The 19,972-nt window shown below is 42.4% G+C and overlaps 1 protein-coding gene across 4 annotated transcripts in view; it reads left to right on the top strand.

Annotated features, from left to right (window-relative positions):
- The window catches only part of CRIM1 (cysteine rich transmembrane BMP regulator 1), a 198,984-nt gene that overhangs the window by 75,399 nt on the left and 103,613 nt on the right, over positions 1-19,972 (top strand). For 3 of the 4 annotated variants that reach the window (XM_057740812.1, XM_057740811.1, XM_057740810.1), the window contains exons 3-4: positions 15,390-15,632; positions 16,692-16,812. In XM_057740812.1, the coding sequence (XP_057596795.1) occupies positions 15,390-15,632; positions 16,692-16,812 (364 nt within the window). The remainder of the gene's footprint in view (positions 1-15,389; positions 15,633-16,691; positions 16,813-19,972) is intronic. The other variant, XM_057740813.1, reaches the window with a different exon arrangement.

Genomic DNA, 19,972 nt, shown 5'->3' with positions numbered 1-19,972 from the left:
TCAGCTATATGTATACATATATCCCCATATTCCCTCCCCTTTGAGCCTCCCTCCCACCATCCCTATCCCACCCCTCTAGGTTGTCACAAAGCATTGAGCTGATCTCCCTGTGTTCTGCAGCAGCTTCCCACTAGCTATCTATTTTACATTTGGTGGTATATATGTCAGTGCTACTCTCTCACTTCATCCCAGCTTCCCCTTCCCCTCTTATGTCCTCAAGTCTGTTCTCTGTGTCTGCGTCTCTGTTCTTGCCCTGCATATATGTGCGTTAGAATAAAGTATTTTTCTCTTTCTGACTTACTTCACTCTGTATGACAGACTCTAGGTCCATTCACCTTAAGTGTTATGGAAGAGATGAATATCAGACTGCAGACTGAAGGATGAGAAAGTTAGAATGATGATTGTGTGTCTTGGTGGAACCAGTGTAGGATTCCCCAGGAGACCAGGCTTCTGGCCCTTCTAGGTCAAGTGACCTGGGCGAGTCACTTGGCTTCTCTAGGCCACTGTTTTCTCTACTTATATCTAAGAATTGCTGATGAAGAAAATGTTTCTTCTCCTTTGACAAGTAAGTCCTATGGATAGAACCATTTCCATGTTTTTGTGCAAGAACAAGCATATTAATTGCTCCACTCTCTTGCAATTAAACCTTCAAATCTCCAATTCATCTTTTTTTTTTTTTTTTACATACCTTAGTTGTAGGAAGGATTAGATTGATTTGTTGAAAACTCTGAGTTATAGAACATTTCAAAAGAAGCCCAGGCTTTCTGCTTAAATCTAGGTTCACTGATAGCTAAGGGTTTTCTATTTATATGTATCTCTTACTTTTATTAAAATATACAACTTATTACTGTGTCTCATACATGGTAGTTATTATTTGTGGAATTGCTGAATGAATAAGAACCTTCCCAGTACTTTTTTTTTTTAATTTTTTACAATAAACTGCATATATTTAGGGTGTACAACTTGGTATCCCAATCTCCAAGTTACTTTTTTTTTTTTTTCAGCATAAACATCAAACAACGGATTTATTTCCAAGGATTACAGACACTGACATTCTGAGAATCAAAATATAAAATTTCCACTAATGAAATGTTTAATAAAATAGAATGTGCAATCACAGAAATACCAAAGAGTAACAAAGACATGGACAGAGATCTGAAAGGGGGCAAATTGAAAGTTTAGACATAAAGAATATAATTTTGAAGTTAAAAACCAAAAGGGCAATTTTTTTACAGTATTGTTTTTTGTTTGTTTTGTTTTTTATTTATTGGTTGCACTGAGTCTTTGTTGCTGTGCATGGGCTTTCTCTAGTTGTGGAAAGCAGGGGCTACTCTTCGTTGTGTCCAAATTACTTTTAATACCTAGATGTGGATCTTTGGTAAGAAGCACGTGTATTGCTTATTTGAGTGTTTACCAAGTGATTTTATTTTAGAATGCTTTTTTTTTTTTTTTTTTTTACTTTCATTCTTCAAAGGGCGAGATACTTCCCTAGTTTGTACAGTTTACTTTCATAGGAAACTTATTGTTAGGGTTTCTCATTGTCCTCTCATCCATGTGTCCCCCCTGTTCCCCCATAGATGTACAATTTTAACTCGAGATATAACCTGCATTTCCAGACTCCCTTGCAGGTAGGTGTGGCATGTGACTAAGTCCTGGCCACAAAGAGGGAGCAGAAGCAATAGCCTGACATCGCACATTATGCCCTTTAGAGCTGTGTTTGCCTTCCACTTTCCTCCCTTCCCGCTGGTGGGAAGACTCTGTGGACAACGGCTAACACCGCAGGTTTTGAAGAGCCAAACACATAAAAGGAACTTAGGTCCTCCGCAACTTTGTGGAGCCCAGGCCCCATAATACATGTAACGTTAAACTTCATGGCACTCTTGTTCCAGAATGCCACAAATTCCCAACTATTGGAGTGTGCATTTGTGAGAATTGCTTCATCGTAAACTGCGGTGTCCCCTTTAATTCGTTCTGCTTAGACTTATTAATGGAATCATTATGTCCTTTGTTGTATTTGAAAATGAGCGATGTCCCTGAAATGTGGGCGCAGCCCCAGCACTGGGCACAGGGTCCACACTGGCAGCAGCCCTACCCTCTCTTGCCATCCAGCGTACAGGCCTGAACAGTGTGCTTGCTCTCTCCATGAGCGGCGCTCTGAATTCTGCCTCAGGCCTGAGACAGTAGCTCCATGCGGGTTGCTGTTTAATATGGAAGAGGGTGAGATTGGTGGGACCTCTGTCGTTCAGCTCCAGCACGTCCATCACTATGCGTCACTATCCTCCTGTACCTAAAGCCAGCTTTACCACGTGTTCTGTTTAGAGACACACAGAGACAAAGTAGAGCAACAGCTTTGCCTGGGGGCAGGAGAGAGGGCGGCTGAGCTTACAAGAGACTAAAATTTCCAAACAGATATGGTCTAAAGCAGTGGTTCTCAAAACTTGGTACCTGTAGAGCAGCATCAGTAGCCTGCGAATTTGTTAGAAAAACACATTCTCAGGCCCCAACCCAGCTGAACTAAATCAACAGCTCTGGAGATGAGGTTCACCTTCTGTGCTTTCAAAAGCCCTCTAGCATTCAAGTGAGAATCCGGGATCTAAAGAGTGTTGAAAAGCTGAGAGTGGTAGTTACAGTGGCTGTATCCCGATGAGAGTTACCGAGTCCAAAAAAAACAAGGCTAGAATTACGGAAAACAGTATGGAGGTTCCTTAAAAAACTAAAAATAGAATTACCATATGATCCAGCAATCCCACTCCTGGGCATATACCCTGAGAAAACCATAATCCGAAAAGAAACATGTACCACAATGCTCGCTGCAGCACTATTTACAATAGCCAGGACATGGAAGCAACCTAAATGCCCATCAACAGATGAGTGGGTAAAGAAGATGTGGCAGTATATACAATGGAATATTACACAGCCATAAAAAGGAATGAAGTTGAATTATTTGTAGTGAGGTGGATGGACCTAGAGTCTGTCATACAGAGTGAAGTAAGCCAGAAAGAGAAAAACAAATACTGTATGCTAAGTCATATATATGGAATCTTTAAAAATGGTACTTTTGAACCCAGTGACAGGGCAAGAATAAGGATATAGATGTAGAGAATGGACTTGAGGACACAGGGTGGAGGGCGAAGGGGAAGCTGGGATGAAGTGAGAGGGTAGCATTGACATATACACCACCAAATGTAAAATAGATAGCTAGTGGGAAGCTGCTGCAGAACACAGGGAGATCAACTCAATGATTGGTGATGACTTAGAGGGGTGCGATAGGGAGGGTGGGAAGGAATCACAGGAGGGAGGGGATATAGAGATATATGTATAAATACAGCTGATTTACTTTGTTGTACAGCAGAAACTGACACAACAGTGTAAAGCAATTATACTCCAATAAAGACCTTAAAACAAACAACAAAAAAACATAGCTAGAGGAAAAGGACCGGGTGGGGAATGAGATGAGGAAGCATTCTCTTCAGAGAGAGGAGTAAAATAAGGTGGGATTCATGTGATGCTACTGCAAGGGGTCTAAATACTGTACCTCCTGAGTTTGGTACCGGGAGCCCATCTGGCCTCCTGCTTCTAGTTCAGGAGTATCATCAGCCAGATGTGCAGAAGTGCCTTTGTATCACCCCGTGTACAAACTGTGCTTCTTAAATCGCTGATATTTTTGAAGTGGAAAAAGGTGCCATAAACCCATGCTGACTGCAATGAACAGGGAAGGCTCTTCAGCCACTTACCTCTCAGCCGGGCAGGCTGAGCCCCACCTTAGCCTGGAAGAGGGTTTTGAGCCAGGAGCCAAGCCCTTTCATGGCCCTGAAGGAAAAAAAAAAGTAGAATTTCCATGTAAGGGCTACCAAGAATATAAGTGCCTATTTAATAAACTATTTTTTGAAATGCCATTTCCATTTTGGTAGTTGAAGTTTGAAAAATATTTGGAGTACTATAATTATCGTTTCTGGGAAAAAAATACACATCGCAGTATTTTTGTTTTTGCTGCAGGTCAAGTTGTAGTTCAGGATGGAAAGTAAACACGTCCCTTTGCTCAGCTGCAGCTCGCATATTTGTAGTCTCCGGGTGCCCTCTTGGCGGTCGCAGCGGATGAGGGTTTACGCCGTGGGTACACAAAGGATACAAAGACGGCATAGAAACGTGGGGCCCTTTCAGGGACTCGTTGCAGCGCACGTCTGATTAGAAAGTTGGTACTGGAGCCAAAGGAGCAGTCAGATAGGTGGAGAAGCCTTCAGAGGAAGTCGTGGGAAGGGAGTGAGGCTGTCGGGAGAGGTGCTGACCATCAAAGGTGGTCTGCAAGGAAGAGGCAGTTTCTCACCCGGGAGGGCCTTCCTTCACGACGCAGGGCTAGATGTCAGGAGGCCTCTGTTTGTCTGGGGAGCGCTCGTTACCAGATATGCCACCTTGTCAATCTGGGAGCTTTGTAGGCAGGCTCCATTCACACATCCTGAACGCAGAAGTAGCTGGGGGAGACCCTCCAGAGAAAAATACCTGAATAAGGCAGCTTCTTTTCTTCTCTCCAGAGTGAGGACCAGTATCTCAAAAAGTAGCCTTTTTGAAAAAGGAATTAATAAAGTAATGGAAGCTGAGAGAGAAACAGCACTTGAGCACAACTTTTAGCAGAGTAGGGTGATGGTGCATGCTGGGCGTGCTAAGATGTGTACGCCTGGGGGTGGTACATAGCATGTTTGTGTTTAATGGTCATCTGTACCTTTGTCAGTAATAGCAAACAGTTAATGATCACTTCTGTGTTCACTATGCCCAGTCATCACATTGGGTGTTCGGTTTAGAACAAACTGAGAGGGAAAGTGAACTAACAAGGAGGGCTGCGAGTGTTGTGTGTATGTGTACATATATATGTATGTATGTGTGTATTTATACACGTATACATATAAAATATGTGAAATATTTTTACCTTTATATAATATTTTCTACATAAAAGAATGTGTATATCCTTTTAGTTTCCAAACAGTCTTGCAGAATAAGTATTTTTATTCCCAGTTTAACACATGGGTATACTGAGTATTCTGAGGTCTGACTCAAAGCCTAGACTTATTCTAATAACTAGTGATGGTGATAATAAAAACTGCTCTCAGTTGGGCACTTAGATGTGCCAGGCGTAGGGCTGCTTCCAGTATGTATTATCTTGCTTGACGCTTAGAACAACCCCGAGGAAATTATGACCCAGAGAGGTCACAGGTCTTGCCTACGACCACACAGCTAGCTGTAGAAGAGTCAAGACTTGAGCGTAGATCTTTCTGGCTCTCAAAGCTTTGTGGTAAACCAGTAGCTACACTGACTCCCATGTAAGAAAGACAGCAGTAACCTCTGTTAAATGACAAGTAAGTGGTACAAACAAGTAGTTTATCTTTAGGAAAACAGAAATAAGAAAGGGAAGAAGAGGAAGAAAAAAATGGCTAAAATATTTTTTCAAAACTCTTTGTATTTTTAGCCACTTTTTTTTTTTCCATAATGTGCAAACCCTCATGAGAACTACCAGTTGAGCAGCGAGAGCCTGCTGTTCTTTATTTGTGCTGCTGTCGTCAGCAGAGGCAGAGCAACAGGCGTGTTCTGCAGACTCGACCTCTCCTTTATTTATCTGCCTTTTATTGTTGATCATTTTAACCACATAAGTATAGTCACTTTGAGGAACCACTGAAGATGTTAGGTCAACACATGATATTCTTTGGAGTCCTTCCAAAGACTTTTGAGATCCATATACCACCTCCGGGACTCAGGAAGTTATTGACAGTGTTACTAACAGAACCCTAGGTTTACTGTTCTTCGTTTTTTTAAAATCACATAAGATCACATTTCCTACTATACTGCTAAAACTCTACAGTGTTAACATGCTGGAGTTCTAAAACAGAAAGACTGGCCCCTCCTTTAATCTGGCAGTCACTTGGTGGTGGTCTTCCTTAACCAGGCAGAGGCCAAGAGCCCCTGGAATCTGATTGGAAGGGCTCACGGGGCTTCTGGCTGGACTATGTTCATAGAAGACACCCACGAGGGCCAGCCCCTCGTTTTACAGATGGGGAACACCAGACCCTTCATTTCAGCTCTTTTAACATTTGACATTTTAGTATATTTTCTCAATTCCATGCCACCATTACAGAAAGTAACAATCAAGTAGGAGCATCCCTTCCTCTGTGGAGGAAAACTTGAAGTATGGAAAGTGACCCACCCAAAGTCACAGACTCACTCAGCATGATAGAGGCTTTGTTTGCGTTCTATAATGGATGTTGCCTTCCGTTTAAACGCCACCCTGGGGAGTTCTTCATTTCTAATGTTTATGCCTCTATGACATTTTCAAGCTGTTTTGAAGATTCCTCTTCAGATATTGCTGAACTGACTATACAGACTTAGTTCATTTAAGTTTTCCTCATTAGTCATTTGTCCCATTCTTTAATAATTTTTATTCTTTTTTTGTGTGCTTGTGTAAATTATGGCAAGAAGGGGACACGAGGCATTCAGAGAAGGCTATAGTTTATTAGAAAAAATTAATCTTTCTGAAACCAGTCTTCAGTTCTTTTACATTTATCCAAACTAGGCTTTATTTTATTGCCAGATTTTAAAAAAAATGAATTTATTATTACATTTTGAAAACTTGTTACCATGTATAAATATGTGAATGTAATTACTTGAATGGCAAATCCTTCTGGGAGTAAATTGAATACACGTTTCTGGTGTGAATTCACAGATGATGAAATAAAATGCCTCTGGACTCAAAATTCTAATAAACTTTCATAAGCTATGATTTAAAATCCTGGAGGATCCATCCAGGCCCCGTTTGGGACCTCTCTCTCCCAATTCCTACTCCCTTCACCCAAACACCTACCACCAGAGGCAGATCCTGAAACCCCTCTCAGCTTTGTTCATTTCTCCCAGGAAGCTCTGACCTCTTCCAAGAAGATCGCCAAGAACTTGTTGATTCAGATTTCCTAAGATTTAAAGAAGCTTGGAATCTCCTGGGAGTATGAGGGTTTGGGGGAGGGATGGCTAAAGCAGTGAATAAATCTTTACTGTACATTGGAGTCACCTGGGAGACTTAAAAAGAATACTGATACTGGGGTCCCACTTTTAGTAATTCTGATTTAATTGGTGTGGGATGTATTCGGAGCTTCTGAACTTCTAAAATTCCGCAGGGGATTCTAATGTACTGCCAGGGTTGAGAATCATTACTCTCGCCTTGTGGTTCTCAAATGATAGCATGCGTGAGAACCCCCTGGAGGATTTGTTCAAACATAGACTCCTGGGCCCACCCTCAGAGTTTCTGATTATGTAAGTCTGATGTGGGACCTTAGAATTGCCTCTCTAGCAAGTTCCCAGGAAATGCTGATGTGCTGGTCCATGGACCACTGTTTGAGAACCATCAATCTACAGCAATGTCTCATCTGGGAATCTTGCTAAAATGCAGATTCTGATTCAGGAGGCCTAGGACGGGGTTTACGCTTCTGCAGCTCTAACAAACTCCCAGCTGATACTGATGGAGCTGGTCCAGCAGAGCCCTAATTGAAAGCATCCTTTTCAACCCAGTTCAGTAACATCCTGCCTAGAAAAGAGGTGTGGTCTGGCAGATTCCTGCAGATGCCATGGGCTCAGCATACAGCTTGGACCACTTAGTGGCAGGCAGAGTTCTGGAGGGCTTAGTGCTGCTTTGGCATTTGGCCAGCTGCCGTTTGCCAGGATGTTTGAACATGCCCCTGGTGAAGCTCTGTTGTCAATAGAGAACTTCATTGTAAAGATTTCCATTTTGCTTGAAGGAGTAACACAGTGCTTCTCAACTCTAATCACACAATAAAATCACCCAGGGAGCTACTGAAACAAATATTAATTCCCAGGTTCCTCCCCCAGAAATTCTGCTATAATAGATTTGAGGTGGGATCCAGACAGTGGCAAGCTTTGTAAGGGACCCTAATGCACAGCCAGGGTTGAGAACTCCTGAGTTCAAGAATCACATGTTGTGGTCTTACAGATCATTTAATTATTTTTCTTTATATTGGGCTAATTTATATTCCACTCTGGTACAAACTAACTTTATTAGGTATTTGAAAACAATTTAATATGGCATGTTTAACAAACCACCAAGGAAAGCCTTACATAGATTCCATCACTGTGAAATCCTAAATACAGAGTAAAGGAGAGTGCTGGGAAAGTACAGCGGGTGTTTCCGAACGAGCTGAAATATGAAATATTTCTGGGACTGTATCAACAAGCCTAATTTTTTCCCCTTGGGGTTATGATTGTGCAGAACAAGTCTTCACCACGAAGCTTGCCAAAAAAGGTTATGATAAAATCATGGAATGTGAATGAAAAGAATTCACAGTGTAACTTTAAAGGAGTCGGTCTCTAAATTTAAAAATGTGGGGATGACATGTGTCTTGCATTTGCAGTAGAAATCTTCAGAACAAAATACTGCTGGATGTAACAGAGCTACTCCTTTATGTTTGTACGGCCAAGGAGCAGATGAGATGGGGAGGATGCCAACCAGAAAGTGATGAGGACACACCTAAAGACCCTGAGCCTCTTTATCTTTGCATACGACTTTTGCATCCTATACTTGAGCAAAAACGTAGCCATTGACTAAACATACAAATACTAGGAAAGTTGAAGTTACTTTTGCTCTCGGCATTGTGGACTAGTGTGAAGATTGTGCTTTGGAGGCTCTGCCACTTACTTTGTGACCCTGGTCAAGCTTCTTAGTCTCTCTCTGCCTGTCTCCTTGTCCACCAAGTAGCAATGCCGATGTCATCTCTCTTTCACACGGGAGTGCAAAGGGGTGTGAGCACAAGGTGAGGCATGGTGCCTCACATGGAGAGGGTGTGCAGCTGGTAGATACTGCTTTCACTGCTTTAGCATGATCATGAGAATTGAATCTTTTTTAAAAAAAATAAATTTGTTTTTATTGGCTGTGTTGGGTCTTTGTTGATACACGTGGGCTTTCTCTAGTTGTGGAGAGCGGGGGCTACTCTTTACTATGGTGCACGGGCTTCTCATTGCGGTGGCTGCTCTTGTTGCAGAGCATGGGCTCTAGGTGCGTGGGCTTCAGTAGTTGTGGCACTTGGGCTCAGTAGTTGTGGCACATGGGCTTAGGTGCTCCGCAGCATGTGGGATCTTCTCAGACCAGGGATCGAACCCATGTCCTCTGCATTGGCAGACAGATTCTTAACCACTGCACCAGCAGGGAAGTCCCAGAGGTATGCAATTCTTTTAATATTGGCAGATCTAGGACCATGTTGGGCAAGGTAGTCTGTAAGTATTATCATCTACTCCCTTTAGGCAGGGAGGTAGTATCAAGACTCTTCTTTGGTCAGTTTCGGCTTCTTTCTCGCTCCAGGTTTCAGGACTTAATCAAGCTCAGGTTCTTGATGTCTTATCCCAGAAAGAATTCAGTGAGAGAGAAAGTGATAGGTAAGAAGTGAATTTATTTAGAGAGAAACACACTCCACAGACAGAGTGTGGGCCATCTCAGAAGGTGAGAAAGACCAAGAATTGAATCTTTAATAAAAACATCATCCATCAAAACATTTTTCTTGTAAATTTTTACTGGTATTTTCTACCTGTGAATTATACTAATTCAGATTTCTTCTTAACAATCATGAGAAAAATATTTTCTATGTGGAGAGTAGGCTTGTGCTTGCCTTGGAGCCTTTGTTCTTATTGTTCCCTGCATCTGGGACACCCCTGCCCTGCAGTTCGCCTGCCTTCCCCATTCCTTCATTCACGTCTTCTTGCAGGTGCCATGTCCTCAAGAGAGGCCTGCCCTCACACCCCCCCCCCCCCCCCCGGCCGATGCATTACGCCTGTATTGCCGATTCTGCTGCAAAGAATTTGTCACCATCTGGCATTATGCTCTGTAGTTCTTTGTTTATTACGTAACTCCTCTGGAATGGTAAATCCAAGGAGGCAGGCGAGGACTTTGTTTTCTTCCCTGCTCTGAGCCCTGTGCCTAGAATCCCTGGTGCATGGAAGTCATTCAGTAAATATGTGTTAAATGAATGGATGAAAGAAGGATTTGCAGGCATGAGGTGTGTCTCCCAGGACCACCTAGTGGCCAGTGTGATACCCTCAGCCGATCCCATAGCTCTGGGATTTTGGATTCTAAAGGAGTGAGGTTCTAAAGGAGGAAGACTACCAGAGTAAGGTGTGGGGAAAACAGTGATCCCAGACTCTTTTCCTCTTAACTGTATGTTCTGCATACTAAATTCTGTGATATTGGGTCTAATCCAAATTTGTGGTCCCCGGAAATATCTCTGTAGTTGGAACTCCCAAGGATTGTCTCAGAATGATGATGGGTTGCCTGCGTGCATGTATGTTGTATATGCGAGAGTTGGGATAGATTTCAGGAAAGCAGAGTACCCAGCAGCATCGACTTTGTAGTTGCCTCTCTGAATTTACTAGGACATCTTATGTGGCCTGTTTTCCATTAATAAGTGTGCAGCGTGTCTGCTGTTATTTTTAAGTGACCATTTTAAGAGATTTTGAAAGAGGAAGAAGGCTTTAGTGTCAGATGTGTGAGACTCTACAGTAATTAAATAGAATGAGAATCTGGCAATATAATTTTTCTTTTTTTTTTCTTTTCCTATTTAGTAGTTTTTCACTTGGCTTTGGTTTTATTTAAATCAAAATCTGTGTTTAAAGCAAAGAACCCTTGAATGCATTTGCTACTTGTAGATCATGATTGTACTTTTCCTGTTGACTTATGGACTTGGAGAAAATCTACAGCTGGCCAAGATGCAGGCACACAGGTTAAAGTGACTAGGATTGATACAAACTTGCCATTATTATTATAAAGTCACTTTAATACTGGGTGACCCTGTATTTTGAGGGCTAACCTCTTAGAGGAAGATTAGTAATATGATGAAAACAGCTTATTTCCCTTAATTACCTCTGTTGCAAGTGATACTGTCACTTTAGTCTTTCTATATCTGGGGCAAGGTTTTTTTGTTTTTGTTTTTTTTGTTTTTTGTTTTTTAAAGATGCCAGTTACAAAGTGTTGCCAGGGCAACCAGACTGAAAAGCTTGTTAATTAAGTTAGGTATTATATATAGATTTGTTAGACACCATAGGGAAAGAGCCAGGAGAGGCTTCTCTTCAAATGGATAAAATTTAAAATTCAGAGATAATATCAGATAAGCCTTCCAAATGATAGAAAATATATGGTGTGTCTGTAGTTTTCTCCTTATTTTCTCCATGGAAGAGAGATGGAGTAGAGACATAGATGAATAAATGAAATCTACTGCAAGAATTGTTTAGAAACAGACTGAGAAAGAAGGTATTAGAAAAACAGTTCCTGATGCTGTGGTAACCATAGTTGGGTTTTAAGTGACAGGCTGATGACTGGTTGGGGAAGGGGAAGGATGCTGGGTGAGTAAGGGTTCTAGATAATCTATTCAAAGGTGAATAGAGGGTAGAGAGAAGAAAAGAATAAAGCTAAGAAAGTTAACGATTACAAAATTAAAAAGACTTAGATCTTAGAAATCCAAATTCTTTGAAAGCATCACTTTACAGTTTGCCAAGTCAGTATAACAGGTTTGAATCTTATGCGTGCTAGTCATGAAATTAATAACATAGCCTTGAAAAATTAAAATTAAAAACTGTTAGAAATACGAGGAGAATTTGCTGGTTCATTGTGAGAGATTTTTATAGATCCTTCTTAGAAATCTGAGAAAAAGTGTAAGATATAGGTGAGCTGAATGTCATAATCAAGCTTAATTTAATAGATTTGCAAATTTGTATTCAGTAAGCAGAGAATGTGTGTCCTTTTTGAATACTCATGTATTTTATATTTGGCCATAAGCCACATATACATACACACATGCCAGAAAAAAAAAAAAAACCCAAACATAAACTCAAGAGATTAACAGAAGTAGAAAATTGTATATCCTACATTCTCTGGCAACAAGGCAGTGAAACTGTAAACTCAAGAGGAAAGCCGAAAAAGTCTACGGGTTCAGAAATTTAGTAGCACTGTCCTAAAACATCTTTAGTTAAAGAGAAGATCAAAATTGAATCAGAAGTGAGTTACGTTGGGACTTCCCGGTGGTGAATGGCTGGGAGTCCACCTGCCAACGCAGGGGACACGGGTTCAACCCCTCGTCTGGGAGAGGATCCCACATGCCGCGGAGCAACTGAGCCCATGTGCCGCAGCTACTGAGCCCTTCTTCCTCAACTACTGAGCCCGCGCACCTAGAGCCCTTGCTCCGCAACAAGAGAATCCCCAGCAATGAGAAGCCCGCTCACCACAAAGAAGAGTAGCCCCTGCTCAGGGCAACTAGAGAAAGCCCACGTGCAGCGACGAAGACCCAACGCAGCCAATAAAAAAAAAGTGAGTTACACTGAGAGCAGTACGTGTCAAAAATTAGAATATAACCAAAGTAATATTTGGCTAAAGTATTGAAAACATAATTAAAATTATTCACACTTCTGAGAAAATAAAAGAGAAAGTGAACTAAGAGTTAATCTTTAAACCTATAGAAAAGCCAGTTAAACAATCTGAAAAACAAAGAAGGAAGCGATTAAAAAACTTGAAAGAACCCATGAACAGGTAAACCACAAAAAAGAAAGCTTGGTCCATAAAGCCTGAAATGAATTTGAAAATCTAAATGAGCTATTTCTTAACTAATATATGTTAGTACAGATACTTCTAAAAGAGGTGGAACATCTGAATAATAACCAAAGAAGAAATCTTTCCTCCTTTAAAAAAAAAAATACAAAGTTCAGATAGTTTCATAAGTGAGTTGCATGAAAACATCAAAGGACAGTTAATTCCTGTGTTACTTGAACTGCTTTATAGCAGAGTAAGAGGTAGAATGATGAACAGCTCACTGAAAACGTTAGTGTAACTCTGAAACGAAGACTGTCTGAGGCCAGCGTGCACACACACAAAGAGAAAGCTGCGGGCTAATATTACTCAAGCTGATTAATCTAAAAATCTTAAAATGTTAGGAAGTCAGATCCATTTGGATCTTTAGAACAGGGTTTATTCTAAGAAAACAAGGCTTGTTTAAAATCCACTAATTGATTGTATTAGGAAATTAAAGGGAAAGCCAATATGAATCTTGAGAAAAGTTGAGAAGCATTTAATAAGATTTAATCCTCATTTTTAACATTCTTAAATCATTTCAGATGGTGGTTCAGGCAGTGTCTGTGGTAGCCTGCCTTATCCCACGTGTGTTACTGAGGCAGGTCTTAAGAAGTAAATAAATGTCTCAAGGCTTGAGCTGCAAAATCCACATCAGTAGGTGACATTGCTGGGACTGTTGAAAGAAACTTAAAGAGCAGACTACCTAGGAAGATCTCATCTATTGGGCTTTAATGAAAACATATTTTATTGAAGCATATGTTTAAAAAGTCTGATTATACATACCAAATATTTTGCAGAATAAGAGTGTAATAGAATGTGATACAGAGTAAGTTAATTACAGCCCATTAACAAGAGTAGAAATTAAGTGCTATTTGCAATTAAAGTCATAGCACTCTTACTAATTATGAGACCATGTGTTATGTTTGCCAAATAAGCCATCTACTCAATGTGCTTTACACACTCCATCTCCCAAACAGCCAAGACTCATCGTCTCCTCCGCAGTTCTGCCCACACTGATGAGGATCCGGGAGTGGAATTCCTCTTAATTATGTTCTCTTCTCAAGGCAGTTGCTTGGACTTGTCATGTGAAAATTGGGTATATGATCCTCCACGTATCCTGCTGCAGCCACACTGGCCTCTTGCTCCTCTTGGGATACGCAGGGGTGCAGTAGCTGTGCCCTCTGCTGGGATGCTCTTCTCCCAAAGGTCTCCATGGCCCACCCCTCACTCCTTCAAATCTCTTCAAACGTCAGCTTCCCAGTGATGCTTATTCCTACCAAATTGTAACTGCCCCCCACTTCTTCACTGTAATTCCCCCTTGCTCTATCCCCCAGCCCAACACTTATCACCTTCTCCTACTGTATAGTTTTCTTATTTATAAGTTATTGTTTATTTTATATCACCCTTCACTGCATTGTAGACTATGTGAGAGCAGGCATCTATGATTGTTTTCCTAGTGGTGTATCCCAGGCTGCTGAAACAGCAGGCACTCGAGAAATATTTTTGAATGAAGTTATTAGGACTACAAGTATGAAGCTCTCCTATACTATCTTTTGATTAGGCAAGAAATAGACAAGGAAGATGGACAGTGAAATGAAAGATACAGTGATCAAGGTAGAAAATGACCTGAGGGACACCTGATTTTGGAAATAGATCTACTTTTGTAATATAAAGTGCTAAGTAGACTGGAAGTGAGGAGGCCTGGATTCTTGGTTTAATTTTACCAATGACCTTAGGCAGATCACTTGAATTCTTGGGCTTCAGGTTCTTTATCTACAAAATAGACTAAAATTTTCAGTTTAGACAGCTGAACTAGGAGACCTGTTGCATCTAACCCTGCTTTGTGATTCTTTGTGGGTTTTACTTTAGGAAAGACAGAGCTTATGAATGTACCCCAATACTACATGGCGTTATTTTCACCTAACATTTTCCAAACTCTTTCCCCGCAAAGATCATGGGGCTATGATGATGTGTTTTTGGTCTATTTCATGCTTTTCCTCAAGGGCCTAATGTGGCCGTAGGTTTCTTAAAAGCTTAAACCAAGAAACTGAGCTGTGGACTGAGGCTCCAGAAGCTAGGGCTTTGCTTGATTTATTTTTCTTATCTGTAAAATGGACGTGCAGCAATAGGTTGGTGAACAGTATTGGAGAAAGGAGAATGAGGTACATTTGCTGGGTCTCTGCTAGGGATAGAAACACACCGGCTGTCATTTAGTGAACTTACATGGGAATTTGGCCCAATATCCATCTTACTAAAGCTTTCATGTCATCTTAATACATTCATCTCCTCAAATTTCAGAGCTTGCAAGTCAAGTTCCTCCATATTGACTGTCATGCACCCTGTCTCCCGCCCCCAAAGTAGCCATTAGGTATTTGTGGGTCTGTTTTGATATTTAAATGTGTACACTGTTTTCAAAGAACAGCCCTTAAAACTCCTTTTAAACTTAAAGATCCTTCCGTTCGTCAGTGACTGGGTCTGGTTTTCAGAGTCTCCACGTCGTGTAGGCATCTTCCCTCCGCCTTTCTTCATCCGGTCCACGTGCTGGGCATGGATTGTTCAGCACAAGGGAGGGGCAGGCCGATAGGGAAGGCAGCTTCGCCTCTCACTCTGGTGGCAGGAGCAGGTCTTGGGAGAGATTTCCATAGGAGGTTCAGCTGCATTTGAGGGTCCTCACCGGATTTCTGTCCCTCACCTCCTCTCTGTCAGGGAGTAGATCAATCAGGGACTGCCTGCGCTTCTGGGGAAAGTGCCCCATGCTGCCCCCGGGTCTGTGCTAAACTCTTTCTCTCCCATTTAGAAGAGAAGCCAGATTGCTCCAAGGCCCGCTGTGAAGTCCAGTTCTCTCCGCGTTGTCCTGAAGACTCTGTTCTGATCGAGGGCTACGCGCCCCCCGGGGAGTGCTGCCCCCTCCCCAGCCGCTGCGTGTGCGACCCCGCGGGCTGCCTGCGGAAAGTCTGTCAGCCGGGATACCTGAACATACTTGTGTCCAAAGCCTCAGGGAAGCCGGGAGAGTGCTGTGACCTCTATGAGTGCAAACCAGGTATGCACGGGCTTGTTCCCAGCAGCCTCGCTGCTTTGCATCAGAGGGTGGCAGCAACAGCCAGCCCCCCACACCCCCCACCACTGTGCCTGTGGGACACTGCACACCTGCCGCTTTGAGCTGCTGGCAGCCTGACTTCTGCCCTTCAGTCAGAGAGCCAGGTAATCTGCTGGTCCATAAGCACCTTCAGGGAGGGACCCTGTCTTTCTCTCTTTTATTCTTCTTTTTATTTCCCCTTCAAAGTGTGCTTGAGGGGGTGGTAGGGTTAGAATTTATGGTGCTATGGCTGCCTGCTTCATTCCCCCAGAGAAGGTCACCGTCCTCATTTGCAGATATATCTGTCACTTTAAAGCATTACATTTAAAAACAATCATCATACATAAAGCAGAAAGTTATTTTTAGATAAATATATGCATCAAAATGCCAGACATTTTATAATGAAGTACTCAGCCCCGATCTTTCTCCTTACCAGCTCCCCGCCATCCATCCGTTGACTTGATAGCATGTGCTAAGTCATCTTTGGCTATTCACTCAACTTCTTTGCCACGTTTGTTTTGTTGTCACGTCCCAGCTGTTTCTTGCTTTATGGTATTTCTAATGTCCTTGTTCTTGTGGCTGCATTTCTAATGTGGTCTGTGAATAGGTCTGGACGGTAGTGATTTCCTCATTGCAAGTTTCTAACCATTGCTCAGATTTTTTTTTTTAACTGCTAGAAAAATGCTCAAGCCAAGCAGTCCCTTGTTCATCTCTTGAGCTGTTCCATCAGAAATGCCTCTGGCCGATGGTCACCATCCACAGAACCGCCATTGATTTAACTCTCTCTCTGTCTTTCTCTGCGTCTGCCTCTTAACTCTTCAGTGTCTCGTTCCCTTCTTTTCTTGAACGGAAGATTTGGGTCATGTTACAGTTCTCTAATGTGATTGAGATGAAAATGGCAGTGCTAAGATAGGGTTTTCAGGACGCAAAGAAACTGCACAAATTTGAAGAGCCAGTGTTTCATTTGGGGACTCAAAGTGCAAGTAAATGTAACAGTGAACGGTGCCTCTGTTTGCCCCCCAGTTTTCAGCGTGGACTGCAGCACTGTGGAGTGTCCCTCCGTTCATCAGTCCGTGTGCCCCCTGGACAGCTACGAAACTCAAGTCAGACTCACAGCAGATGGTTGCTGCACCCTGCCAACAAGGTCGGTCTGCCAGCCGTTCATCCTTCTTTCTCCTCTGTCCTGTGTGTTAGCATCACCGAAGGCACAGTTCGTTGGCCCCAAGTGTCAGGGAACTCTAATATCCTCCTGTTTCTGTGGAGAAATCACTGAACCGTTACTATGACTTGGTAGTTCCATGTCTCCTTCCTCGGGTCAAAGCCAGGTGTCCTCAGGATAAGTCCCTAATCCTTAGAGGTTCCTCAGGTTGGGGTGCCTGTGCACTTTTGCAGGCTGGGAACGAAACAGGCACATGTGTCCCTCAGTGTGTAGCCAGGGAGGCAGTGAGGTGTCAGCCCATGGTAGGCATGTCATTTGATCCTCCACAGTGAATCTTACAGGTGCTTAACCATTGTGTCCATGGGATGCAACCCTACATGCATCATAGATCTGCTCGCAGGGATCCTTAATGTTTACAGTCACACATCTACCCGGACCTATAACTTGCAGAGGCAATGAGAAGTTTAAATCCCTATAACGCTTTCTGGAGTAACAAACACATCTCTCTTTGGCTTGATGGGGGAAGAGCTGCTGTCGTTTTACTCTTCGTAGCAGGACATCCCCTTAACCCTACAGGACCAGGCTTACTCCAGAATGCAAGGGTCTGCAGACCCCAGCCTTGACAGTCTCCATAGCACCACCATAGAGCTGGTGCTTTATGCTTTGGGGAAGACCGTGCTTGGAAACGTGGGGTTTACAACCTGTTTGCCCTGCTGAGGTGCCCTCCTCTCTTCCCTGCCAGATCCTCCCCTCCATCTTTCCCAGGTCACTAAGTCATGATTTTGACCATCTTATTTCTTTCAACTTTTGCTCTACATTTAATATCCAGAGTTAACATGGTGCTTCCTTAACCCCATTTCTAACCTCTGTCTCCCTCAGTCCCAGTGCCAGGCACTTAGTATCTGTGTTTGTTGCATGAGTAATTGTGATTATACAGATGGTTTCTTAAGATAGGAATGTATATGGTCCATAGTTAAGGTAAGTATCGGTTATTTGTCCATGATTGGAGTAGACCTCCAGAGTTTATTCTGATGATTACTTTCTTCTTTCTTCTCTTAAAAACATTAATTCTTTGGCATTTGCTAGCCATTGTACTGTCAGAAGCCGTAGGATCCTCTCAGATAATATTTTACATGATGTGCCCCATCCTTTATAGTGTATCATGGAGCAGATGCAAAGATATTTGTGCGGCTAACACACAGTGGCGTAGCACTTTCTTATGACATTATGATGTGATCATTTATGTGAAGATGCTTGGAAAGAGTTGAAGCACTGTGCGAACATGAGATATTACTAATCAGTAAAGGAGGAGAACGGAGCATTACTGACTGTGACAGATGTGCTTTCAGGGTCTTCATGAAAAGGAAGGTGGCATATGATATTAGACCACCTAATTAATCAAAACGAAGCCAGTTGTCAATTAACAAGACCTTTAGAGACGAAAAGAGACAATTCTCAATTCACTGTGATAGACATAATGTAGCACCATCTGCATGGAGGAGGCACAGCAGGCTGTTTTTTTTCAGTCACTCTAGGGGTCGAAAGGGATAGAAGAAGGGAAGACATATTTAATCTCAATATAAGGAAAACAAATTTCTCACCGCTGATGATGCACAGTCATGAACTGGGCTGCTTCCTGAGGTAAACTGAGCTCCCTGGGGCTGGAGAGACTTCTTTCCACCCGGATGGCCACCTCCGAGGAATGCGTAGAAGAAATGTTACCCTGGAAAGAAGGTTCAAGTAGAAGCCTTCCGTTTTTATCCCTAAGCGTCTGTGAGTCTTGTGACCATAAACCTTAGGGTGGTTAGTGCGTATGGACCTAATTTTGACTTTGGCATTCAGGACCAAAGGATGGTCAGTTCAGGGTGGCTCCGATGAAGAAACTGGACACATGGAGAAGGAAGCCATTCAGAAATCCCACGGTAAATTATTGGCAGGGAGGGATACGTTCTCACAGCTCTTTGGTTTCCTGTATTTTAAACAGTCAGTGACCCTTCCTCCCCATGCTGCCCCTTCTCCACATGCATCCTGTGTTCCCACCTGAGCTGGACCCCCGCCCCTCCCCCACCGAGCTCTCCTGGGTTCCGGGCCTTTGCCTTTGCAGTGGGCCCTTCCCCGATTGCCTTCCCCTTCTACAAACGTCTCCTCTTTCAGGACCACATTTCCTTCTCTTTGAAGTGTTTTTCAGTCTTCAGCCGCTAAAGATGACTTAGGTGTCTCTCCTCTGCTCCCCTGTAATTGAATTCCCATGTATCTCTTTATCATAGCCCTTTTCATGATGGTCTCTCCTGCTCTCTGTGCTTCTCAAGGGAAGGGAGTGTTTTATAGCCTCTAGTACATAGAACAGGACTTGATATAAAATATCAACCTACATTTATGAGTGAATGAATGAACAGGCCCACTATTGGCTATGATGACTTATATGTTGAAGAAGAGAAAAATTATCTCCCGGCCGTTAGGTGGTAATACTACTCCTTGTCTCACTATAAAATCCTTGCAGTCTTCCCCTAACCCCCTTCTTTATGGCCAGTTCTCAGTATTGCAGAAATTCTCCACTCCAAGCTCTGGGCTCACCTCTCAAAGCATGAGGTGCCTTTATCTCTCCATTCTACCTTTTCTGATAATATTGTTCATCCTGCAGGATTCCCAGTTAAATTCTACTTTATCCACAAGGTCTTTGTTCTTCAGCCAACCACCCGTCTCACTCCCTGGGTCTTCCCAACATATCCTGTCCATGTTTCCAATTGATCATATACTTCCTTGCATTGTTATGTAACTGTTAACATGGGTAAAGTCTTGTGTCACCCGCTAAAGGACATTTCTACGGGTCAGGAATTGTGTCTTCTTTCTTTTCCTCTGTGTATATATTAATTCTGAATGAATCAGTAAATGCAGGATATACTCAGCCTATGACTTGATAACCTAGTTGAGCATATTAATGGGTTCCCATTTATTAAGGATGATGACAGACAAGTCATACTTTGGCAAGAGAATAAAAACCCAATCAATCACGTGAAAGTGGAAGTAAAAAGAAGAGAGCCTGATATGTTGTAGTAGTTGGTAGTATTTTAAGAGAAAAAAGCTACATAACTTTATCCTTATGTGTGATCCGTGTCAAAGGTTTTGTCTGAGACTGGTTAGGTAT

Source organism: Hippopotamus amphibius, chromosome 7, assembly GCF_030028045.1.
Source record: "Hippopotamus amphibius kiboko isolate mHipAmp2 chromosome 7, mHipAmp2.hap2, whole genome shotgun sequence".
In the NCBI taxonomy this organism is placed as follows: Eukaryota; Metazoa; Chordata; class Mammalia; order Artiodactyla; family Hippopotamidae; genus Hippopotamus; species Hippopotamus amphibius.
Note: the sequence above shows the minus strand (reverse complement) of the source record. Positions and strands in the feature narration are given on the sequence as shown.